The sequence below is a fragment of the Lipotes vexillifer genome, unplaced genomic scaffold, assembly GCF_000442215.2.
Source record: "Lipotes vexillifer unplaced genomic scaffold, Lipotes_vexillifer_v1.1 scaffold573, whole genome shotgun sequence".
Lineage (NCBI taxonomy): Eukaryota > Metazoa > Chordata > Mammalia > Artiodactyla > Lipotidae > Lipotes > Lipotes vexillifer.
This window is the reverse complement of record NW_006796432.1, coordinates 1,742,454-1,768,615: the sequence shown is the minus strand read 5'-3', so window position 1 is coordinate 1,768,615 and position 26,162 is coordinate 1,742,454. Positions and strand designations below refer to the sequence as shown.

The 26,162-nt window shown below is 39.4% G+C and overlaps 1 protein-coding gene across 1 annotated transcript in view; it reads right to left on the bottom strand.

Annotated features, from left to right (window-relative positions):
• The window catches only part of HECTD4 (HECT domain E3 ubiquitin protein ligase 4), a 145,512-nt gene that overhangs the window by 73,680 nt on the left and 45,670 nt on the right, over positions 1-26,162 (bottom strand). Inside the window, 23 exon segments of the mRNA XM_007468587.1 lie at positions 219-372; positions 2,375-2,559; positions 3,244-3,390; positions 5,949-6,115; positions 6,205-6,346; positions 6,440-6,575; positions 9,174-9,349; positions 9,734-9,822; positions 10,304-10,408; positions 10,602-10,794; positions 11,797-12,030; positions 12,621-12,784; positions 13,860-13,975; positions 13,978-13,990; positions 15,056-15,175; positions 17,272-17,470; positions 19,039-19,139; positions 19,598-19,751; positions 21,312-21,436; positions 23,432-23,560; positions 24,244-24,364; positions 24,974-25,079; positions 25,983-26,053. Coding sequence (XP_007468649.1) covers positions 219-372; positions 2,375-2,559; positions 3,244-3,390; positions 5,949-6,115; positions 6,205-6,346; positions 6,440-6,575; positions 9,174-9,349; positions 9,734-9,822; positions 10,304-10,408; positions 10,602-10,794; positions 11,797-12,030; positions 12,621-12,784; positions 13,860-13,975; positions 13,978-13,990; positions 15,056-15,175; positions 17,272-17,470; positions 19,039-19,139; positions 19,598-19,751; positions 21,312-21,436; positions 23,432-23,560; positions 24,244-24,364; positions 24,974-25,079; positions 25,983-26,053 — 3,147 coding nt within the window.

Here is a 26,162-nt window from a genome sequence, read left to right as displayed (position 1 = left end):
TTTTTTTTGCAGTACGCGGGCCTCTCACTGTTGTGGCCTCTTCTGTTGCGGAGCACAGGCTCCGGACGCGCAGGCTCAGCGGCTATGGCTCACGGGCCCAGCCACTCTGCGGCATGTGGGATCTTCCTGGACTGGGGCACGAACCCGTGTCCCCTGCATCAGCAGGCGGACTCTCAACCACTGCGCCACCAGGGAAGCCCCAGCTGGGCCTTCCTTACCTCGAGAGGTCATTGAGAAGACTCAGGACGTCCTGGAGGGCATCATTCCCGGCAGCCTGGTTGCCGCAGCTCTCTGTCGCTCGGGCGAGGTGGTTAGTGAGAAGGCTGGACACCTGACGGGCCAGGCCTGAGTGCACAGCGTCTGTGGAGCCGCCTTCAGAGTGCAAGAAAGGAGAAGCGCGGTGAAAGCTCCAGGAAGGCAAAGCTCCATGCAGACTGCATGGCGAGTCTGCAGGTGTGGCGAGCCTCCCTTAGCCCAATTTTTCTTTAACCTGCTCAGTATTTCATTAGCCATCCAATTAGTGTCTCCTCATTAGATAACAACTGATACATAAACAAGGTGACAGTAACTTGAAAAATGATTCAGTGTTGGGGAAAGACATTCCTCTTAATTAAAACTGAATATAATTCATCCACACAAAACCCAGAAACATACTTTGATTGACAGGCAAGAATCACCATTTTACTGTGATGAAAACATCTTGATTTTTTTTTTTTTAGTGAGGTACAGTTGATGTACAATATAAGTTACAGATGTATAACAGAGTGACTCGTAATTTTTAAAGGTTGTACTCCATTTATAGTTATTATATAATATTGGCTATATTCCCTATGTTGTACAATATACCCTCGTAGCTTATTTTTTACACAATAGTTTGTACTGCTTAGTCCCCTACCCCTATAGTGCCCCTCCCCACTGGTAACCACTAGCTTGCCCTCTATATCTGCAAGTCTGTTTCTGTTTTGGAAAACATCTTGATGTTTAACTCACACCTTACCTCTTCTCAAACACAATAAAAGACATTTTGGGGTCTTTCTATTTTCATTGTAGTTCCAGAGCCTTCCCCAAACATCTCTCATAAAGGCCACAAAAATTATTTGCCATTTACTGTTCATTCTGCCTAGAAGTCTTCTTTATCCTTCAAGAAGAACTCACATGTCACCTTCTTTGGGGAGTTTGCCTGATCCCTAGCACAGCTGGTCTGTAGGGACCTCTATGCTCCCATAGCACTTTGTGTGCACCTTGATCATGGCATTGATCGCCTGGTAATGGACCGTATATATATATATATATATATATATGTACATATATATATACATATTTTTTTTACATGGATCATCACAGCATCTTTATTTTTAATTGGACCATATTTTTTAAGGTAAGGAACGATGCCTTATTCATCTTATGCCTGGCTCTCAGGACAACAAGACACAGAGTGAATGAATAAATAAACAAGCTATATACCTGGGATACTATGGAGAAGTTATCCTTTAGGTTTACTTTTTAAATTGGATTGGTGACTGAAAATATAATCTGGAAATAGCACCTCAGAAGTGCAACTGGAAAATCATTGCATAAAACTATTTATTCGGACACCGTTAGCAGTGTTGACAAAAAGGAAATGAAAGATGTCTTCAGTTTCCTGGGGTTACTGTACTCCTTTCAGATGGTTATCATTCCTCCCCACCCCCACAGCTTTACTGCGGTATGATTAGCAAATAAAAATTGTATATATTCAGATTGTAGAATGTGAATTTTTTAAAAGGTGTACAACGTGATGATTTAATATGCATATACATTGTGAAATGATTACCACAATCAAGTTAGTGAATACATCCATCACCTCCCATAGTTACCTTTCTGTGTGTGTGGGAGGGGATAAGAACACAAGATTAATTCTCTCAGCAACTTTCAAGTATAAATAAAGTATTATTAATTCTAATCACCATGCTGTACATTAGATCTCCAGAACTTATTCATCTTATAACTGCAAGTTTGTCCCTTCGAACAACATCTCCCCATTTCCCCCTGCCCCTTAACCGTGGCAACCACTGTTCTACTGTTTCTATGAGTTTGGCTTTTTTAGATTCCACATATAAGTGAGATGGCTGCAGTATTTGTCTTTCTGTGTCTGGCTTATTTTACTTAGCATAATGTCCTCCAGGTTAGGATACTCTTTACTGTCATAGAGTAGTGATAAATTTTCATAGAACCATGCCAATGAAGAGGCTCCCATGATAACATAATTGATTCAACCAATCTACTTATGTAATTTAATGTAGCTTTTCTTTCCCCCATCCAGCACAAATACTTAATACATAAACATATCAATAGAAGAAATCAATGAGCTCTAGAAAGGAATCCTGCTTCTCACCTTCCTCTTTTTCCCATTCAACACAGCGGTTGGCAAGCACCTGGAAGGCTGCCCAGGCCATGGTGGCCACCTTCTGCTTCTTGGTTTGTTTCTCACTGGAGCTGGACTCAGTCTGACTGCTCAAGCTACACAGTCGATCCATGAGCTGAACAAGGCCACTGCGCACCAGGCACTTCTCTTCACTCCTGGGCCAGGCAGAAAGGGTTGAATGAAAGAAATATAACTGACTAGCCCTTAGGAACTTCTCACTTAAGATTCAGGTTATCAAAAGGTCATAAAACATGTCAGTATAGTTTCTTGTCCACAATTTAGGATACCAATGTATAACTCAACATAGAAACTTTTTAGAATGAGTATTTTCCTTCATAAATAATGAACTTCAAGTTCTGGTTAGTTCATATAGAACAGCAAAGTAAAAATCGATGGAATCAACACAAGGTTACCATAATAGAAAAAAACTACATATTTTATCATAAGGGGATTCAAAGAATGACTTCATGAATTCTTGACATCTTCAAACTATTAATCAAGTAACTAAGAGAGGAAATAAATGTGCAAAGGCAAAAAATTTTGCTCAGTATATAAGTAATTTCCTAGGGACCTATTTCTTTCCTGCAAACTTCTCCATTTTGACACTGTAATATAATCCCTAATGGGGATCCACATTTGATCATGCAGGAACTCAACAATAAGGAATTTGCACAGTAACTTTAAGTGTCTGTCAGGAGACAAGCTCATTTAATCAGAGTGATAGTGTCCCTGGATAATCAAAACCAAAGAATCCAATTTTTTTAATTAAAAAATATTTCTGTTTAATCAACTACATTGTGGTGTACCTTACTAACAATAAAAAGCATTTTCTTGCTTACCTGGTGTAAGGTATAGTACATAAGAGTCCGATGCTATTCGCACAAGCAATAGGGTAACGGGCGCACAAAGACACAACAGAAGTCATGGTCTCGCCAAAGGCTTCCTGGACCTGCTCGACCATCCCACCACAGGTTAGTTCTTCAATTCTAGGGAACAGAACCAAAGCTCAGACTTCCTCAACCATGTCAAGAACGGCGATAGTGCACACAAGAGCAAGAGAGTTCTTCTGAGAAACCCAAGAGTGTCTAGATGAATCCAGAACTGAAGGAATCTTGGAGATCAGTGTTTCCCAAACTGCAGGATCACGGAAGGCTGTTGGGCAGGATTTCTAATTGTGCCTCAGAGACAATGCCCACACTCAAGAAAAGTCTGGGAGGGCTTCGCTGGTGGCGCAGTGGTTAAGAATCCGCCTGCCAATGCAGGGGACACGGGTTCGACCCCTGGCCCGGGAAGATCCCACATGCCACGGAGCAGCTAAGCCCGTGCGCCACAACTACTGAGCGTGCGCTCTAGAGCCTGTGTGCCACAACTTCTGAAGCCTGTGCGCCTAGAGCCCGTGCTCCACAACAAGAGAAGACACCACAATGAGAAGCCCGCGCACTGCAATGAAGAGTAGCCTCTGCCCGCCACAGCTACAGAAAGCCCGTGTGCAGCAACGAAGACCCAACCAACACAGCCAAAAAAAAGAGAAAAGTCTGGGAAATCCCACGTTAGGTAAAAGTAAGCTGGGTTCCTCACTGCAGGACTACTCAGAACCTTTTAAGGTTAAAGTCTTTCATATCTCTAGGAGCAAGAGAATGGCATCCAACATTTCCCAAACTTATTTAATAATGAAACCATTCATTTGAGGCATGGCTACGAAATTCCGTGCAGCACTGAATACTGTAAATGCAATTGCACTAATGAGAAAACCAAGACACAAGTAGATTAGCGAAGCGTCCTTTGCAAGTTTGTACTCTGATTATGAGCAGAATGTGAGGATCCTGTTAGGAAATAAGACTTTCCCAATGTAAAAACACAATCTGGGATAGAGTCTATGGCAATTAATGTTAGCTGAAAATTGGAACTATCGGATTTATCTACAAAGATATACAACATAATATTTTTTATAATAGTAAAAATAAATAAAAACTAAGGTTTAAAAATAGGAAATTGGCTTAAAAAAGGTCCAGGGATATGATGCAGTGCTATCCGAGCACTAAAAACATTATAGGAGATCACTACGGTTAGACTAAAGACTGAACAAATACACTAAAACATTAATAGGTTTTATTTTAAGACGCTGGATTTACAGGTCATTTTTATTTTATACTTTGGGATTTTCTGCATTTTTTTTTAGATGTCTGACACATGGCATTAATAATGTCATGAGGGAAATGTAATGAAGGAAAAAGGAATAATGCTGCCAGTGTTACAGAGAAACTACTCTGGAAGTAAGCTGTGGCAGTCACTAGTGTTACTCACTACGCCTCTGGGCACCGCTGCGGTTGGGTGGGCATGTGAATAGTCTGGCCAACGAGCCAGAGCTCTGACAAGGGCCCTGAAGGCTTTCGAGATGGTGGTCTCCTCCTCTGTCCTGAGCTCTCTGTGATTACCATGAGCCAAGACAGACCTGCAATGGACGTGAGCAGGAACTAAAATTTTGTTTTTTCCGCAGCAAAGAGCAGCCCCCGCTCCATGAAACTAGAGAAAGCCTATGCGCAGCAATGAAGACCCAACGCAGCCAAAAATAAATAAATAAATTCAAAAAAAAAAAAAAAGAAATTTGATCTAGTAAAAATAGGCACCAAAAATATAGGGATATAAGGTTGTTGACTGCAGCACTATTGTTAATGCAAAAGGAGACCAAAACAGAAAGAAGGAAGAAAGGAAGGGTGGAAGAAAGGAAGGAGAGGGAAAGTGAAAGAGAGAAAGAAACAATAAATGAACCTAGGGCTTCCCTGGTGGCGCAGTGGTTGAGAGTCCACCTGCTGATGCAGGGGACACGGGTTTATGCCCCGGTCCGGGAGGATCCCACATGCCGCGGAGCGGCTGCTCCAGTCAGGGAAGATCCCACATGCCGCAGAGCAGCTGGGCCCATGAGCCATGATTGCTGAACCTGTGCGTCCGGAGCCTGTGCTCCGCAATGGGAGAGGCCACAAGGTGAGAGGCCCGCGTACCACAAAATAAATAAATAAATAAATAAATAAATAAATAAATAAATAAATAAATGAACCTACGTGTCCATCAGTAGTGGATGAGTTAAATAAAACATAACCATCTATACAACGGAGGTCCATGAAGTTCTTAAAAGCTATAATGCAGATCTATACATATTAACATTAAAAGACACAGATATCCAAGATATATTGAGGAAAACAACTGATTACAGTAAGGCCTGTGTAATATAATCTGAATTGAGTTTTTAAAAAATCATACCCATACACATTTAAGCATACAAAGAGAATGAAATAGCTATTACGTATGCGTAGTTCATACAACAAACTCTTAATGAACAGAGTGCAATTTAGGAAGGTAAGGGAAGGAGACTTTTACTTTCTGTTATATGTGCTGAATTTCTGAAATTAAATCCTGTACCAGTTTTTTTAAAGTATATTATTTTATGGGAAAACATTAAAATCTAAGATCTTGCTACAAGAGTAATCTCTGGAATGGCTTTCGCCCATTCCAGGCAGGACAGTATAAACTAACAGAAACAACTGACCTGGGTCCTCCCTGAAGGACCATCGTCACCGGACCCACAAGATGTGTCACTCCCCCGACTCGCACAGCAGCCGTCAGCAATTCCCGCATATGCACCAGCGCCTGCTTGCGAGTGTTTCCCCGCCGCCACCTTGTCTGCGCAGCCAAAAGAAAGCTGCTGCTGGACACCTGAAACGCATGAAAAGGAAGTACACCTGACTCCTGCTGTCACACGACCCCTCGTGCTATCCACCTGTGGTCGGCAAAACGTGACGTACAGCTTGGTCAGGGTTGGTGCCGATGAAAGCAAACAGCTGCCCCAGCAGGACGCTGTAGGTGGGTTTGTCCCTACTGTCCTCGATGGCCAATGACTGCAGGAGCGTGAAGGAGCTGCTGCGATGGCTGGTCACGTGGCGCCGCCTACAGCCAAACAAGAAAGCCGCTCAGGGAGTGTGTTGCAATGACAGCGTTCAGCCGCAGGTGGGAATCCGACCTTGGCCATTAGCTATTTACCTCTGATTTGCTCTAGTAAATTCCAAATCTTCGTTACCAATCATTTCCAGGTCAGAAGGAGCCGACATGCTGCGAAGAAAAACAGGCTGCCGCACAGCATGAGATATCACCTTTGTTTCAGAGGCTGATTTACAAGCTGGAACAGAAAGGAAGGAGAACGTTGACATACCTGCTATCCTATTTGTAAGGATGGCAGCAACAGCGAAAAGTAACAAGGAACCACCGAACTGTCTAAGAGTATCTTTGCTTTCCAGTTCAGCCACCAAACCAGCTAGCACAGCACACAGATGATTTTTAGGCCAATTTTTTTTTTGGGGGGGCGGGGGACATCGTGCCGCACAGCTTGTGGGATCTTAGTTCTCCAACCAGGGACTGAACCCAGGCCTTCAGCAATGAAAGTGCAGAGTCCTAACCACTGGACTGCCAGGGAATTCCCTAGGCCAATTTTTTAAAACCTTGAATACTGAGGTTTAAAACCTCGAATATCAAGGTTAAAAATTACTTTATCTTGAAAAACTAAACTCTTTTTATCAAATTGGGTTTCCAAAGAAAGGCTGAAAAATTCATTTAATTTCGTAAACCATCAGTGTTAACTTTAATATTAAGCATTCCAAAAAGCAAGAGAGGACAGAGAAAGTAATTTCTGGAAGCAAAAAATCTTAATTCAAATAAATCCAGATCCATTTTTTTTTTTTTTTTTTTTTAGATGGCCTTTGTTCCCCCTTTAATGCTGGATTTATTTAGCTGACTTACTGCCATTTGGTGATACCTCTGGTTTGATCATAGTTGATGTGAGTAAATATCACACCTTAGCTAGAATCTGACCAGCCCTTCCTATAAGATATATACTCCTATCAAGGAAATAGTTGTTTTGTAAAAGAACACTTTAATGGAAGCAGACAAAAACTGCATGTGAAGATAGGCTAAGAAAAAAAGATGTTAAGAAAGTTGAGGTCATTTTGAATCTGTCTTAAAAATGGTTAGATAGCTTCAATCTAAAAAACTTATAATTTTTGAAGACATTATCTCTTAGTAAACTACTGGTTCAATATATATATGTATAACTGACTCACTCTGTTATAAAGCAGAAACTAACACACCATTGTAAAGCAATTATACCCCAATAAAGATGTTAAAAAAAAAAAATAAAAAAAAAAACTACTGGTTCATCATCTCTAATGCCAAAAGCCTCTTGGAAAGCACCACCAGGCTTACTGAGTGGGTAAGTCTTTCATGGGACCTTTAATGAACACGGGCTAATGTGGCCAGGGACATGGTGTAGCTGACCATCTTAGCATGTGTTCATACTGCACACCTGGCATGCTTCTCCTGCTGCAGGGGAACCCTATTACTGGGGTCAGAAACCTGGGAGTCATCCTAGACTTCTCTCCCTAGTGAGAGGAGCACTAGGCAATCAGATGGGATGAAAACAAGTTCACTTGCTCCACAGTGTCCATGTCCATTGGGCAATGGGTCTAGACAACATGGAGTCTTTCATTTAAGAACATGTTTATGGGCTTCCCTGGTGGCACAGTGGTTAAGAATCCGCCTGCCAATGCAGGGGACACAGGTTCGAGCCCTGGCCCGGGCAGATCCCACATGCCGCGGAGCAACTAAGCCCGTGCGCCACAACTACTGAAGCCTGCGTGCCGTGCTCCGCAATAAGAGAAGCCACTGCAATGAGAAGCCCACGCACCGCAATGAAGACCCAACGCAGCCAAAAATAAAAATAAATTAAATAAATTAAAAAAAAAAAAAAGAAAAGAACATGTTTATGACTTCTTCTCCCAGGGTAAGAATTAACACTTGCTATTATGGGCTCTGCCCAGTGTGTGGATCTGGCTTAAGTAAGAAGACTCGTTGATTTCCCTGAGAAATGCGTTTTCAAGCTAGCAATTAAAATGTGACCAGGAGGGCTTCCCTGGTGGCGCAGTGGTTAAGAATCTGCCTGCCAATGCAGGGGACACGGGCTCGAGCCCTGGTCCAGGAAGATCCCACATGCCACGGAGCAACTAAGCCCATGCGCCACAACTACTGAGCCTGCACTCCAGAGCCCTTGAGCCACAACTACTGAAGCCTGCATGCCTAGAGCCCATGCTCCGCAACAAGAGAAGCCACCACAATGAGAAGCCCGCACACCACAACGAAGAGTAGCCCTTGCTCGCCGCAACTAGAGAAAGCCCACGCGCAGCAACGAAGATCCAACGCAGCCAAAAAGAAATAAATAAAATAAATTTAAAACAAATGTGACTAGGAAAAAAATTAATAGTGGAAATTCATGCTAGAAGGTTCCACATAATTACTAAAGAGGAAATGCAAACTCAGCTTCAAGTAAAGAGAAAAATATGATGCCTTCCAGGATTCACAATGTTGACTAATTATATGTTACTATGAAAATGACAATCCATAATCTAAAAATGAGGGGCACTGGGATTATAAAAATACATGTTATTGGGCTCCTTAGATGCTTCCCCTCAAAACTAAACAAGGCAGATGACGAGGCACCCCTGATGCTCAGATGACTCACAGAACACCACATGAATTCAATGAAAAGTACTTCTTGGCTGGAAAAAGTAAAAGGCAAAAGTAAAAAGTTGAAATTTCCTTTTTTTCCTTTCTACAAGTACACAAGAGTGATTTTCTCTTCTTTTTCTTTTTTTTTTTAAAGCAGCTGATGTATGTTTTACGAACAGACTAGCACAGACAGCCTTTCAGGGCTGGCTGTCAGCAGTACCCGGTGTTTCTGCGGGGGTCCCTGAGATGCTTCTTGTGAGGCCGGACTGGGCCGCAATGGTGACGTGCAGCAACAGCTCAGCTCGGTTCATTAGACTCTTCACTAACGTCTTCGTTTTAGCCAGTGGGTGCGGGGGTTTCTGAATAAGAGAATTCACTTCTTGTAGGAACTTCTCCCTATAAAGAAAGACTGATGTGCATTTAGTTGCCCTCTGGTTTACCAAAACTAAAGTGTTTCATTACAAAGGATATGAGAAGATAGAGGGGAACCTAAGCAAAAGTAACCTGATAAATATTGCTCGCCTTCCCCCTTCCCCATCTGAGGAGAGCAGTGCTATAAACTGTGGCCAGTTTTAGTTCCTTTTGCCCAGTTTCAAGTGCCTATATGCTAACTTCTGAAGGCTAAAATCAAAGTTTCCAAATACCAAATAAGTTCCAACTCTAAAATATTTAGTTGAATGCACAATATTTTTTTAAATATGTTAAGAGATGAGATCTTTGCATTTTGTTTTGAGCATCAAGGTGATAAATTAGCTTTACACAGTTACTAACATCACTAACCTCAGAGATAGGACCATGTTTTCAAGATCATTTCCATCAAAGGAGACTTCCTTCATTGAACACAAAAGTTCTAGTTCTTTCATTTTGTTCTAAAGAAGGAAAAATCAAGAAAAGATCATATGCAGAATCTGCAAAAACTGAGTTTTACTGTATGTGTTAAAAGGAACAGAAAATTTCAGGGAAAAAACCCAACTTTGGTCCATATTTCTACACCAGAAGCACATTTGTAAGTTACTATTTGATATTTCAATGATTAAAAATGGCAATGACTACTTTCTGGGGATTTCTTCAGTGCTTATAACTCTTTTATTTTTTTTTTAAAGGCTTGAAAGCAGAATTTGATAATGATGATAACTGCTTTATAAAACTATTAATCAATTAAATAACGAGTAACTTATTCTTTGTATCATTGACATGCTAATCTAATCAACCTTATTTAACCCTTTTTAAACAATGGGTATGTTTCAAGGTATGCAACATTTTAAAAATGATGTTATCTCTACACACACAGTACATACCATTGTACTACAAATAGCAATGCCCCAGTGATGAGTCATACAGCTTGCTCACCTCATTAAAATGGTAATCATAGAAGAAAGGCATGTTGTTCTCCAGTTTCCCCTGCGTGGCATCATCAACCTCACTTTGCCATTTCTGTTCCAATTCTGCAACACTCTGACACATTAAAATATAAAACAACGTGAAACTAGATGCAAAATAAAAACAAATGCAATCTGTAAATTCAGAAATTTTAGTCGCAATAATCTTTTTAAAATTCAGATCACTTTTTAAACTTCATTAAATTTCTAGGAAAGAAGTCATCTCCCACAGTTATAAGAGACATCTAAATGTTTTAACTTTCACTTACCTGCAGCTGTCTCTCCATGGCATTGAGTTTCTTAAATGTCTCTCCCATGATTTTACACAATAAATCATATTCCTCAGCATGTTCTTCTTGATACTGGAAATTTATTAGGGACTGCAGTGCATCAACCAAGTTCAAGTGCTTAATGACACATGATACCACCATTTCCTCCATCACGTCTGGCTGGATTACTTCTCTGTGATCACAAGGGAAACGAGTCAGCTATATGACTAGAATTGGTAAGTTCTCAACTTACCAATACTGTATTTTATAGATGGAAGAATGTACGCTTTGATTTAAGTATGTTAAATATTCACCACACCTTCTTTATTACAAGTTGGCAATAATTTGATATATTTACCTGATAAAACTGACATTGGCCGATGAAGCTGAAAATCAAAATTAAACAGACTTCATTTTCTATGATTTGTATATTTTGAGCTGGTGTTATATTAGAGCTGGAATAGGTCTGAGGTTAATAAAAGATCTTTGGCACGATATATCTGCCAATTAATTTTATGCAGTATTATGGCTGGTAGTATTTTGGGCGTATGGATGTTGGGCTGAAAACAATGGTGCTTTGTATTTTTTCATGTTAAATTTCATCTATTCTTTAAATTCTTCTCTCTGAAATGGCCAATCTTGCCTCAGAAGGCAGAGCAGAGGCCTGCAAAACAGACTTAACTTTAAGCTAGAATACCACAAAGACATTGGTAACTGCAAGACCTCACATTCTAGATTAAAGATTATCATCTCTCCAGGCGTTGAAAATAAAGAAATGTCTCTAGATCTTATGGAAACCAAAGTTGATGACTACCTTCAAGTAGAAGGTCAAACCACCTGAGAAAAACCTAGAACTTGTCAAATGTTAGCATGCATCAGAATCATATGGAAAACCTATCAAGACACAGATTACTACTGGGCCCCATCCTTAGAGGTTCTGATTCAGCAGGTGTGAAATGGGGCCCAAGAACTGACAAGTTCTCAGGCGATACTAACGTTGCTGACTGAGAGCCCACGCTTTGAACCCACCGACCTGGAACACCACCTGGGGGTACTCTCCAGAGCACCTGCTTAACATTCATCAAGTACATGTAAAATGAAAGGTTCATCTGCTAGACTACAAGAAGAAACACACCCCCTTTGCTTGTTTAAACATTTTTTCATTGGGAAAATAAAGTGCTGTATAGCAACATACTTTATACTTGGTCTAAATTGAGGTCTGGCACGCCCAGAAATTTCCCTGAGCTTTATCATGATTCCTGGAGGCAGCCTGATCCGGGGCAGGTCAAAGTAGTTTCCAACAGGAGGCACTAGGACGTCAGAGGGGTAAGTGAATTCTCTGTCTTCCTCGATGGTCAGAGGCAGTGGAGACGGGCTTGGAGTAAGGGCAGGGGAGATCACACCATTGGCCTCCACCTGCCACTGGCACCTGAACATAAAGAAGAAGAGATTCTTCACTTCCTCTCCTATCTGGAAAGCTACTTGAAGTTTGCAGATATATCGATATTCAACATTTGAAGGATCACATTATGTATTAAGTATTTATTCATCAAACCTCCTCCAGAGGCTAAAGAAAAATGAGCATTATATGAAACCCCATCTTTGGGACTCTACCTCCTCCCCAACATCTTATTATGAAAACTTTTAAATGTACAGAAAAGTTGGAAGAATTACACAGTTAACACTCATATACCCACAGCCAAGATTCCAGAAGGAACACTTTGCTATGTTTGCTTTATTGTCCATCTTCCCATCCTTTTGGGGATCCGTTAATTTAAGTATACAGTATTTGGGTTGGAGAAAAGCTTACACAGTTCAAGGGTGTAATTTCAAACTTAGTAAAGTAAGGGCCACAAGGCACTTTGATGTAATTTTCATCTTATTTCTTAGACACAGTGATACCCATGGAATTGGCAGGCAGTAGGCACAATCAGCTGGGAAATGTACTAAAAGTAGTTTTCCACATAAAGTCCTTTTTCCTTTGCGAGCAAAACTAGTCCAATTTGAGCCTTTTCTTACCTTTGTAAAAGTTTGGACCGCAGCAGCTCCTGACAGGCTTCTTCTTCTTTGGTAATTTCTGGTCCGTTGTATAGGATTCTTAACATAGAACAAGCTAACACAGACAGACCTAAAGCCAGGTCTACCAGAAAAGGTAAGCCTCCCGACACATCCTCTGAAGACTCCTACAATGCAGACAGGGCAAACCAGACTGGTCAGTTACACGGAGGAGCGCTTCACCTGCGCTGCACCACACTGCACTGTCCCCAACCACAGGGGCTCATGAAGCAGTATCAAGTATCATTGCTATGGGACACAGAGACAGCACCCAACACCATGAGTAGATAGACGGCAGCACTGGAATGACCACAGAGTGAAGTCTCAACACAATTCTGGAGAGAGAAGAGTCAGTAAGACTCCATATTAGAAACAGCATAAATCACATGCAAGATTTTTTGGATAGCCTCCTCTCTGCTGTACCTATCCAGGTATAAATCACTATTTCATTTTGTTACCTCCATTCTGTGCTTGAACGAAGATGCTGTCAATGATTACACTGAATTCATTCAATAAATATTTATTGAGTGCCTACTGTGTACCAGCCATTGTTCTAGGTGCCTGAGGTAAAGCAGAGAACAAAACAAAGATGCCTGCCCTCATGGAGCTTACATTCTAGCAGATAATCCCACTCCAGAGATCCTTGGCTTGGTTAAATTTAAGCAACCGCCAAGTCTGAAATACATTTTAATTTATTTAAATAGATATAATTTATTTAAATAGATTCCTGGGAGGAAAGTAACTGGTACTGTTAAAAGGAGTAGATTAAACCTATATACAGAGTGTAACATGAGCAATTAAGCAGAGACAGATCTAGACTAGCAAGAAGAGCCTTTGGGAACAGAATAAAAATCATCCGATTCTACTACTCTTAAAACCCAGAATCCAAGGGCTCACTTCTACCAGGTGTTCGAGTCTTCCTCACCCTCTGGAAAGATGCTGGAGGCAGACCACCTCTCCAGGCTTTGAAGACGGAGCCCCTAGCAAGGGATTCTTTCTGTGGTGCTGTATTGATTTTAGGTCCCAGCTAGTTTTATTCCATAAAACTACTACTTCTATCAGTGGTCTACTACTGCCAAATGGAAGAGATGGATGAAACAGCAGCTCATATTTTGCCTTGTTTCCAAGGCAAATATGATGTATGTAACCAAGGCACACAGGAAAAAGTACACTATGCCCACAGCAGTGGTTAGATTCAAGTACCTGAGCGCGAACTGTGCAAGCAAAGCCCCACATAGCTTTATCGGGAGTGTTGTGTTCACGGCCACTTCTCATTTCAAAGGAGAAGGTGACTGTATCTCCTTCCACCTTAAAATTTAAGGGGGGAAAATGCACTTTAAAAACAAGACACAATTTTCAAGAGAGCAATGAATTTCAGAGATTTACTTTCAGAAGGACCACAGCAACATTTCACTTCTTTTCTCACTCGCTTTTTGATTCAAATTCCATCCCTGCTCATCTGGACACCAACCTTTCAGCTGTCTCTCCTGACCAGGTAGCTTTGGGAATGAGGCATCTGTGAAATGGCCACGATTGCCCAACAGCAGGATCAGAGTAAAGATCAAATCTTGAACATAATTTCAATAAATTCCTCAGATTTCTACACTTTCTGCCCTCCCCCTCTTCCATTTCACCACCTCACTTATGCCAATAAGGTGGGCAAATAGCCATTAGCTTGAAGAACACAGAGTGATGAAAGACCTTGCTCTGTATTGCTGAATCAATACCATGAGTAAGAAACAAAATGCAGGAAATCAGAGAACAATTAAAAGTATTGTGCTGATCCAGATTTGGACGCATCTGGACTATACCTCTGGAGATAACTTGCTGCCTATGGCTGAATTAAAGAGGGTACATAATATATGTGAGATAAAGGCTCTGGGAGCAGACTCTGGAGAGGTTTTCAGGTTTTAGTGGGCATTTCAGTTCATATTCATATTCTAGGTAGATATGTTATATCTCATCAGTCTGAGAATGGATAGTTATTTTTGCTCCAAAGGCCCCAATTCATTTGAAAACACTGATTCCACATTTTAAAACGGCAATGGCCCTATGGTTCTAGGACACCCATCATAAGGGAGTCTAGAGAATAAGTGAGTGGGAAGAACTAGCAGTCCTTTCAATGGACAGGGAAAGAAATGCTCTGACAACCTCAGCCCATGGAGTAACCTATGGAACAGACAGATACAAGTTCTGGAGCGGATAGGGGTCTGATGCCTTACGAGTGAAAGAAGGGTCATTCTGAACAAAGTAGTGAGTTTACAGGCCTACTGAGGTAGCCCCACCTCAACAAAAGCCCCCATGGCAAATGTCTTCTAGAAATAGAGTTAATACTTGGGCCCACAGGGAATGAAAGTTCATTTTCTTTTCTAGGAAGCAAATGTGCCTGGATACCATACCTTCACCAAGTCTTTCGGCCAACCAGTTCCTAAGACACTACGGCTGCCATATCCCAGTGTGTTGCCTCCATACTCAGCAACCTTCCTACTGTTTGTGTTAGGCCCCGCGTATATCACCAACTTCAAAACAGAAAATATACTGTTAGACTGTAAAAGAAAAACAAAAACAACATCTACAAATAAAAAGGCTGCAAAAAAAGTTTGTATAAAAATACATTTATAACCAGGCACTGGTGTCAGTATAACTAATATTTCCCGATTTTTTATTTTTTTATTTTTTAGGTACAACTGATACTTGTTTAGATGCAACCAGCCATTGGTATTTACAGGGCAGCCACAGAGTAGTATCAAATATTACTGCAATTTAATTGGCTTCGGGACCTCACATTGAAATAGTTATACTCAGCTATTATATGTATTTTTAAAAGTAGCTATTTTAATCCTAAGTAATGACATATAGCCCATTAATAACAGGTATAGTCTGCCCCCGTAAATCCTCCCCAAAATTAATAAAGTGAACAAATACAGATGGCAAGATGGTTATATCTAACATAAAAAATGAAAGTAAAAAAAAAAATTCAATGAATAAGGATTTTAAAAAATGCAACAAATTGAAAATAAGCCATATATTCTTAGAATTTTGCTTAATGGTATAAAAAGAAATGACACAAATTTGGGCCAGAAAGGGGGCTGCTTCTTCTTGGGTCAGTTTTCATGTATCAATATTTTTCTTCAGTAAAAGCTATTCATTTATATACAATTAACCAACTTTCTAATATGGAGGAAAAAACGTTTAGACATCATTTGGCACTCAAATACTTTCATAGGAAGAATAAGCCTCTGGCTTCTGTAAATACCTAATTCTGTCTTGTAATGCACACTCTGAGCTCAGTTTGGATCTAAAAGCTGCACTTTTAGCCCTGGATGCTTAATCATTTTGTGATTTCTTACCCTTCTGCACCTTTGGGGGACACCAGCCAGGGACCACTGGAAAAGTAAGAGTTATTTTTATCCACGTAGTAAGCCTCCACATTTAACACTAACGTCTACAGCAGGTGGAGGTTAGCTTACATCACAAGATGCAAGTTACTGTTTTTTAAAGGAGAAACAAAATGACACCCTCTAAAATGGCAACCTCTTCCATTTCCATTTTAAACAGTCATATTATTTGAATGTAGGAAATGGGGGTAGCTATTGCCAGGAGCTGTGAAGTGGGAAAGACTGATGCCAGGAGATATATTTTTTGAAAGGCCCACTAAAGAATTTTCTAAATTCTCTTGCTTCCAGCTAAGGTGAGAGTTTGAGGGGCAAGTCTTAAACCCCTCCAGACATCTGGGAATCTTCACTACCCTAAAAGATAAGGGGAAAGAGGATTCTATAACTTGCCCAATAATGTGTTTCACCATCTCAGTATATACAGTTAAGAAGTTCCCTATTTTTACCCTAAAACTCTCCCTCGATGGGATTTAAGACCATTTGCCCTTACAGTTCAGAGAAAAAGACAAGATAGCTAACAATCTACAAAAAAAAATCCTGTGTACATAAAACACTATCAGACAATCCTTCAGTTGTTCTTATACGTTACACATCACAATTTCATTAGCCTTTCCTTGTAAGTTCAACACGATGGTTTACAATGCAACAATTAGAGACAGAAGAAAATACTTCAACCCCTAACATGCTTCCTTTTACTTATAATTGTTCAGCCACTGGGTTGGCAACTACACTTCCTCAAAATCTATGTGGGCCCTGAGGTAATGGCAAAGAACAAATAATTTAAATAAATATAAACCAGATCCTAGGCACATCTGAAACCCTTCTAAAAAGCCACCTTCTCCCAAAAGATACATGAGAAGCCCCAAGAATTGGGCAGTAAGAACGGACACCCACATCTACCGGAATTCCAAGCACAGAGGGAAGGCAAGAGTGAAACAGCATGGAAAAGAAAATTTCCTTTGACTTGGATCTACATCTTTGAAAGCTTACAAAAGTCCACTTTCAACACGTCATTAAAACACTGTTCTTAGACTGCAGAGGTGCTGGCTCTGACTCCCCCAGTCACTACCCTTCAAGGCATTATCTTAGGAAGCTCTCCTAAGAGGTATCTGCAGACAGAAATAAGTCAAGAATGGTGACCAGCAGCAAAGAAAAATAAGAAGCATCTAAGAAATCAGCTTATTAGAGGTGAAACCAATACTAAATCAGTTCTTGCTTACTTTGTCATAGTCATATTGTGAAGAGCATCTGCTATCAAATCTAAGGTATAGGCAGCGAGCTCCGGGGATATGGACAGTTTCTTTAAACTTATAGTTGTCTCTGACAGGATGGACTGTTTCCACAGTCTTCCCAGCAGCCCATGGAGCAGGAATCTTTAAACCAGTGAGAAACCCTGGCTCTTCCTTCTCTTCCAGCATTCTAAAACCAGACAAACAGAAAGTGATTGAGCTTAACAGCAAGGAAAGGAAAATGTATACACAATAAAATACAAAAGGTTAAGAAATTTTGCTCTAATTTTCCACAACATACAGTATGACAACACTGTAACCAGAAACATTTTTAACATTCCTATATCGAAGGTTCTTTTTTCTTTCTTAGACAATATATTTGCATTTTCCCCCCTTTTTTCAAGGGGGAATCCCAATTCATATCCAGGAGAAGATATTGCCAACTCTCATTTAAAATTCCTCGGGGTGGGGGGGTGGGGGGGAAAGATACTCTAAAGGACCTTTAAGATTGGCCACTTTCCAAATCCCACAGGAAGTGTCCTGTAAAGTTTCCTTTGTTTATATCTAAATGTCAATTGTTGAAAAACCCATGAGACTGCATGACTACTTTTACTATAATTTTTACTAAAGTGCCTTCAAAGGTCCTCTTCTCTACTGTATTTGAACTCTCAAGGACTTCACAGCCCAAGGCTGTGGAATACAAACTCCTGTATCCTAAACTTAGCTCTTGTGGAATTCTCTTACTCCCTTTCAGCTCTGCGCTATCCAATGTGGGGGCTACTTCGTCAAATGTGGCCATTTAAGTTGAATCTAAATGAAACACAGTGTAAAATTCAGTTTCTTGTTCACATTGGCCACACAGCAAGTGCTCAGTAACAGCACGTGGCCGTGGCCCACAGCATCGAACACCAAAGATACAAATTTTCATCACCGCATAAAGCTCAACTGGACAGCACGCTGTCCTTCCTTTCTGATCAATGTTTTTAAAGACAGCTTTAGTGAGATGTAATTGACATATAATAAATGGCATATATTTAAAGTGTACAATTTGGTAAGTTTGGCCATATGTTACACCTGTGAAGTTTCCTCCATCCTCTTGGTAATCCAGGTGATCACTTCTTTGCTTTATTTCACTAGAAATTACTTTGTATTTTCTAGAGCTTTATATAAATAGAATCATACAGTTTGTACTTCTTAGGTGGCTCTGGCTTCTTTCACTCAGCATAAGTATTCTAAGACTCATCTGTGTTGTTGAAAATATCAGTAGTTCATTCCTTTTTATTGCTGAGTAGGATTCCATTGTATGGATATACCACAGTGTGTTACCCCTTTATTTGTTGATGGACATTTGAGTTGTTTCTTGTTTTGGCCTATTCTAACTAAAGCTGTTAATGAACCTTCACAAAGAATCTGTGCTTTCTTTTCTTTTGTGCACATACCTAGAAGTGGAATAGCTGGGTCATATGGTAGATGTATGTTTACTTTTTAAAAAACTGTCAAACTGTTTGCCAAAGTCAAACATCTCTATTATTTGTATATGAGAACTTTTCAGTTTTGAACTAATCTCTTGATCTGTGGGGGAATTTGTTCTAACCTGTTCCTATAATCTCCAAAGCAATTCTATAATTATCTGTAAAATTTTGCCCCTGAAGTCTCCTTCTTTTCCCAGTTAGAAAAATCATTCTTGTAAAAGGAGTACTAGGCTTTCACCAGAAGAAAACGTGGCAGAGGTTCTTGTAAGGAAGCAGCATCCCTTACCTCTCATCAGGGAACAGCCTGCCCTTCTGGTCTGATGCACCACATGGGGAACAGCCCACCTCAGCAAAAACCGGACACTGGGTTTTGAGCAGCAAAGCCGTCTGAAACACAAAATCATCATGTCCTAAAGTGCTTACTTGTCAGTTATTGGGATGGTACTACAGCCAAACTCAGAATTCTCACTTAAATCATCTTTTTACAATCCTAGCCTGCTCTCTTTCACTAAGAAATGCTTTGCTACTTAGACCACTTAATATTCTTTTATTTAACACTGGAATGGAATATATCATTTATATTAGTTACCAATATCCAGCAAGGGCTCAGGAGACTAAATATAATGAAAGGATCTCAGCTGCATCGTAGACAGCATTTTTACAGCTGACCGGCAATTAATATTTGTTAAAAGATTGCAGTAAGTAATTCAGTCAAACAAATTAAATGTTTTCCTTTAATATTTCAGCTTATTTTTATGACACAATGTTTTTCTTCATTCCACCTTTATTTCGCTTTATTTCCTGCTCCTGAAGAGCAGTTCACTTTGGCATGCCTAGGATCATACCTGACTGGTATAAAGTACCAGCTGCACTAGCTGAGGCATCAGGGCATCGGCCATGGTCAGAGTCTGTAAATTTGGATGCATCAGGGAGGTCAGTAACACAGGAAGAAGGTGACCGAGCATAGTAGCCTTAGTAACTTGTTCCAAGCCTTTTAACCTACGAAAGTTCAAGAAAACACACAGCTTAAGCAGTTCCCAAGCATGTAAAGAAGCTATTATCATTCTTATCTGACAAATTCTCTTAAACTGCACCTCCTTAAACTAGCTAAGCACTTACCTTTACAGCAATTCAGTCTACAAATTTCCCCCCTACCATGAAGGAGAGGGAGAGAACAGAAATCTAGTAATAGATTTCACCTCCGACCTGTGATTTTGCCCCCCAAAAAGTTTACATGGTGCATTTCACAGCACCTTCGAAGCACTTTATAAATGAGTTCTAAAATGCAAACAGCTACTCTAGTTACCACCTGCCAAGTCTCCTTGCCTCTGGGGCTGCAGGTCACAGTGCGGCACTGAGTCTCTGATAAGGAGCCAGTGAATGGCTACAACACTGACTCAGTTGCCCAGAGCAGCGATACCCACTTCTGGCCTAGAGAAACTGGTTCATGTGGGGGACAGAGGCAGGCAGATTTTTAATCTGCCTTTAAAATCACGTTCTTTTCCCCCCCACTGGTTTTATTGATATATAACTGACATCACTATAAATTTAAGGTGTACAATTAATGATTTGATATATGTGTATATTATGAAATGATCACCTGAAATCACACTCTTAATATCCCAACCCTCTGCTAGAAGAATTAAGGTATATGACTCACCCGAAGAAACATGTGTGTTATGTAAATTCTCTAAAACTGCTTAGGGTACTGGGGCTGGAACCAGAAACAACCCCCACGTCTCCCCAGCTCTCAGGCTGTACTTCCTCCCCAGGGCAGATCTGCACCACGTGCCAGCAGTGAACCTTACACGTCCTAACAAGCCCCAGTGCAACACCTTTCTGGATTATATTGTTCTCAGTTCCAACCTGCCCACCTACTCTCTGGGAGTAGGCGAGAAACAGGGACATAGGACAGACAGGGTTACTGGAGGAAAAACACACTGCATGATTGTTTCAGATCAGCATCTCAACACTGAAATCATCAATGAACACAGGATGTAACTCATCTTTGACAACAAACCACAGCAGAAATTTTAATGGGGAGTATGGAGAAAGAGCTTTAATACTAGGAAAGAGAAGTTTACCCTATACATAGATTACTCCTGTATTTTGAGAAATAAAATTACAGTAAAATCTTGAGATATCATGTCAGTGTCATCTTTTGCATAGCAGTTAATTATCTGTATCACTAAGTCACTTCTACCTCCCTAAAGTACTTACCATAAGGGAACTAAGTGCACATAGTGCTGAGTTAGATAATTAAAGGAAAGGCCAATTTGGGAGTGTTGATGGTAGAAGACCCAAGTGACAGAGACGATGGTGTCCACCACACCTTGCTACCCTTAGATCGTGGTTGTCAGCTCAGTCCCACCTAAAAGCACCATTAATTGAAAGTTCAACTGTGTTTGGCTTTGAAACACTTGCCATTTCAATCTATTCTCACAAAGATCCCTCTATATTAATGAACATTTGATGTTCTCTTCTAAAAGATTTCCCTTTCATAAGCAAATTCTTCTTCCTGAATGGCAGCAGGTCACAGTTCACAACCCATTTCCTCACCTCTGCTCCCGGTCAGCTATGTCACTATTTATGAGGGCAGTTGTGACCTGCTGTAGCATTTCCAACACTTCATCACATCCAGTCAGGATTTGGGTGGCAAGAGCCAAAATACTGACCTTTAGCTCCTAGGTAGAAAATATCATAAAATTATTTTTAAGCTTTGTGATGAATATACACTTACAATGACAACATGAAATGATGTATTTAATGATGCATTTCCAAATTAAATAATGAGGTGGCCAGAATAAGCCCAAAGCAGTAAGTTCCGCTAGGATGGCAACTAACAATTTGAGTTGGGAGGCTAAGGTCTGGAGTGCTGACAGAAATACGCAGTATTTCACGGGGAGCACACCGAGTCCCCAGGAGAAAAGGCATTTCTCCCATCCCCTCCAGCACAAGAGAGCTCCCGGTGGCCAGCCCAGAAAATGTCCAGGTGGAAGATTGCCTTGGGTGGTATGAGGATAGCTAAAGAGAAAAACAGAACAGTAAAAGGCGCATGTATAGGCGGTGAATAAAATGAGACAAAAACACAACATTCTGAAACAGTACAAGTGACCTTTTTACTTAATGATTTAAATCATTACACTTGAAAAGAGGCAAGTTAAAAAATTCAACTAAAGTAGCAGGCAGTTACAGGCTATTAAACATTAAAAATAACTATTGGAGAGTTCATGGGAGTACAAATACTAAATAATGTGTTAAGAAACACTAGTTAAGATCATAGAAATGTTTAGTTTACAGTTATTTTCTATTAGGGAAAAAAAATACAACCAAACTAACCCTTTAGGTGAAATCTATATCTTTTATTTTTCCCAGAATTCCTAGATAAGCCAGCCTACTCTGCCTTTACCAAGAGTATTTCCTTCCATGGGTTAATTAAGAATTTATAACATTTAACCTTTCAAACAAAAAACATTGGTTTTCATTGTTGGAATTTTCTGAAGTCTTTTTGGGGTATTATTTAGATATTTTTATCATTAAGAGAAAAGGAATTCTGAACTGACTAGATGAGAAAAATCATGGCTTAAGTCATACTAATCAATCCTATCAGCCTTCACCTACTGACTACATGCTGGCAGCAGCACATCCAGCTACTGCACAGGCCTCAGCTCTAATCCTCACTGCAGCCTCACAAGGGAGATGTTATGGCCCCTTTTTACTGATTAGGAAACTAAGGCAAGGTAAGTTAATAAATAGTGTCAGCAATTTAAATGATTAATTCAGGTATTTCTGCCTGTTTAAAAATTGATTACATAATGAGATAAACCCATAAATATGAACTAGCAGATATGTAAAATCTCTTATTTATATAGTATATATGCATAGAAGGGGTAAGAAAAGGGCAAACTATAGTGGCTTTTATCTTTAACTATGGCTTCCTTAGTTAATTTTTCAGTGTGTTTTAGTCAACATTTTAAGGAAGAATCAAGTTATTGATTTCTCTAATTCTCCCACAAAGATAAAATTCTGAAGAACAATGCAAACAACAGCCTCAAGCATCTGTCAAAATTATAACAACCACGGCTATAAAAAAAAAAAATCTGTGGATTGCTATAAATTGCCATGTGGGAACAAATTATTGAGTTTACACAGAAGCTAACTTAAAAATAATTAGAGAAAATGGAATGAACTATAGGTTCAGAAATTATTCAACATAAGGATTGTGAGAAAATTATCACCTTTTAAAATTATTTGAATCAAGAGAACATAATAAACCAGCCAAAATGTCAAAACTGTTTAAAATGTTATGCTGATTTATTTATCTATATATACATATATACATATACATACAGATATATATATATTTATATATAAAACTTTCAGGTGCGTATGAGATCACCTGTAAGTGCCGTATTTTATAGTTCTTAAAAAGAGATGAAAATAAAGGCACAAAAAGACTGACAGGAGCACGTGGATAACACATTATGAGAGTGTCACAAATATGGTAACCACTGTGCAATGACATAAAAATCTATGAAATGAGCGACCTAATATTACCTTGCACAAAAATATAAGCCACATGGTGAAATCTGACGTCATAATACACAGAAATTTAGCCATTTAAGCTGTGCTTTACACACTGGGTAGAAAGCATCGTTAGAATAAAGCTTGGTGTTTACCTGTACCTTCAATGTCTCTCCCTGCAAGGAGTTGTCACTGTCATCATTCTCATCAGGTTTAATCAAAACAGTGTTACTGAGAAGGTGGTTCTGAACTGCCATCAGATAGCGCAGGCAGGAGGATGCAGCCTTTAATACAAATAAGGGCGTTTAAATGACCTAAACCCTACTGAAAGAAGGGCTCATGTAATCCTCAAGTTTTTTAAAGATTTCGACAAGGGAAGCAAAAGAGAAAGTACAGAAAACAGACCAAGTTAGTTTCTCAGGTGACTTATTTCCACATGGCTTTTGATACATAATTTGACACATTTACCAAAACTTTCTGCCTTCTTCTATATATTTCTCACTAATCACTCCAATACTTGAATTTTTGCCTCTTAATAATTAATTCTTCCTATCCACTCTTCCCCTCACATGCATCTCCATGAGAGAAGATTCTACCCAAACACTTAAAAGAATCTTTTATTTCTTATCAGTCTCTGTAAAACACTGATGGTTTAGAAAACAATGCTAAATTAAAAATTAATAGAAGGGAAATCCCCAGTATTTTAAACACAATGAAAACATCCAAATTCAGTCTAACAATTTATTGCATCAAGACATTTAAGCAGGAGGAATAAAGTCTTCGGAGAAAGTACTTGAAGTGGATTTGTCTGTTTCTACATTTCTAAGACAAGCACAGTCATTCATTGACTTTCATCAATTAAGTCTGTCCTTGCAAAGTATGTGTGTACACACACACTTCAATACAGTAAAATGAAAACAGGGAAACTTGATATAATTTTGCTTTCATTAAACACATTTTTACTTACAGGCACAGTTGAAAGGAGTTTTTGAAAATCATCTTTAGAGACAGTTTGGCACTTGGTGATTAAGATACAGGATTCTCGTACAACAATCTTCAGAATGTAGTGTAAAAGTTCGTCATTTAGTCTTTAAAATGCAGGAAAAATGTAACAATAAGATACTAATGGTTTAATAATAAAAGGATAAAATTTATACAATGGGTACAAGATGACAAATAGAAGATACAAAATTCACTGGTTCTCTAAGTAAACCATCTTACTCAGTGATGATTCTAACAACTAGGTATATTATCTAAATCAAATTTATGGAAACACAATGGTACTTAAGCACCTAGTTCAAGTATTTTATAAATAGCTTGAGAGACACACCTTCTTCCCCTCACCAGCTCAAACCACACCTTCACCCTCTCTCACAGACCCCCTCCACCAAGGGGTCTGTTTGATGACACCCTCCACCAAGATTTCTTAAATAAGCTCCACCTGTTATTTCTGCTAAGAACCCTTCTTCCAGGCTCAAGTTATTTTACTCATTAAACTGAAATGTGCTATTATCATTTCTTAGGGCAACTGTGGGATTTATTATCTTTCAAATGATCCACAGTTTAGACTTAACACACCAATTATCATATAGGATATTATAGGAGACTAAAGTTGATCAAACACATTTAACTGTAAATTAATTACTGAGAAAAACACATAGAAAAGGCTAGCAGTGAATAACATAACATCACATCACCTGTAATGATCATCCTCCTCACTGCCAAATCGGTTGTTTTGAAGCTGTTCAGCTAAATTGGTTAGGATCACATCCCGCAGCTGGGAGAGGCCGCTATTTCTCTCTCCTAACACAGAACAAAGCTCCATAAACTACCTTGATAATTACACTTAGAAAACTGATGTTATTTAAAAAAAGTTTTTAAATGAGCAGACTGTCGACAATCTAGGGGCACCAGGCATATGTACTTACACAAACAACAGCAGCAAAAACTATATCACAACCAGTCAGACTTTCTTTAACCAGTACATCCTGATTTAAGTGTAGTTACTGTCTTGACATTTCAGGAAGTGTGATTTCTAATTCCTCAAACTAATATTGCTTATAAATGCAGGGTGTCTTTAACATGGTGAATTTTGTCATTGTCATTGAGTCTAACTTTAAAAGTTGGATTTTAATGTGTGGGGAAAAAACTGGCTTAGAAATCCCAAGAGATCATTATCTTTAATGTTCATTAAACATCTACAGTGAGGTACATTATGCTACACAGTGGGGAAAGAAAGAGGTTTATAAAGCTTGACAATACATAGAACATGGTTTCTGCTTTCCATCTAGTTTAAGTGTTGGCACATGTGCATTTTAAAAATAACACTGAGATCAAGCCTTGGTAAATTTAAGAACACTGAAATCATATCAAGCATTTTTTCCAGCCACAACACTATGAGGTTAGAAATCAATTACAGGAAAAAAACTGTAGAAAACACAAACACACGAGGCTAAACAATCTGCTACTAAATAACCAAGAGATCACTGAAGAAATCAAGGAGGAAATCAAAAAATACATAGAAACAAATGACAACAAAAACATGACGACCCAAAACTTATGTGATGCAGCAAAAGCAGTCCTAAGAGGGAAGTTTATAAAATAACACTGACTAACAGATATGAAGAAAAAATAAATAAAATTCAGTCATTTCCTTAGGGACAAAAAAGGATGTTTTTTCAAGGGTAATTAAAGGATAATTCTCACCTTCTGTTAAGACCAGCTTAAGTAAGTTATTGATTTCAGTTTCACCTGGGTACAAGATATTTAAACCAGAGCTGAAATGACAGAAAAGTTGAAAAGCTTTTAAACACATTCTAGAAAATCCAAATTCTAAATATTTAAATTTTTATTAAAAGATGCCAGTTTGAGTACAGTTTCACCACT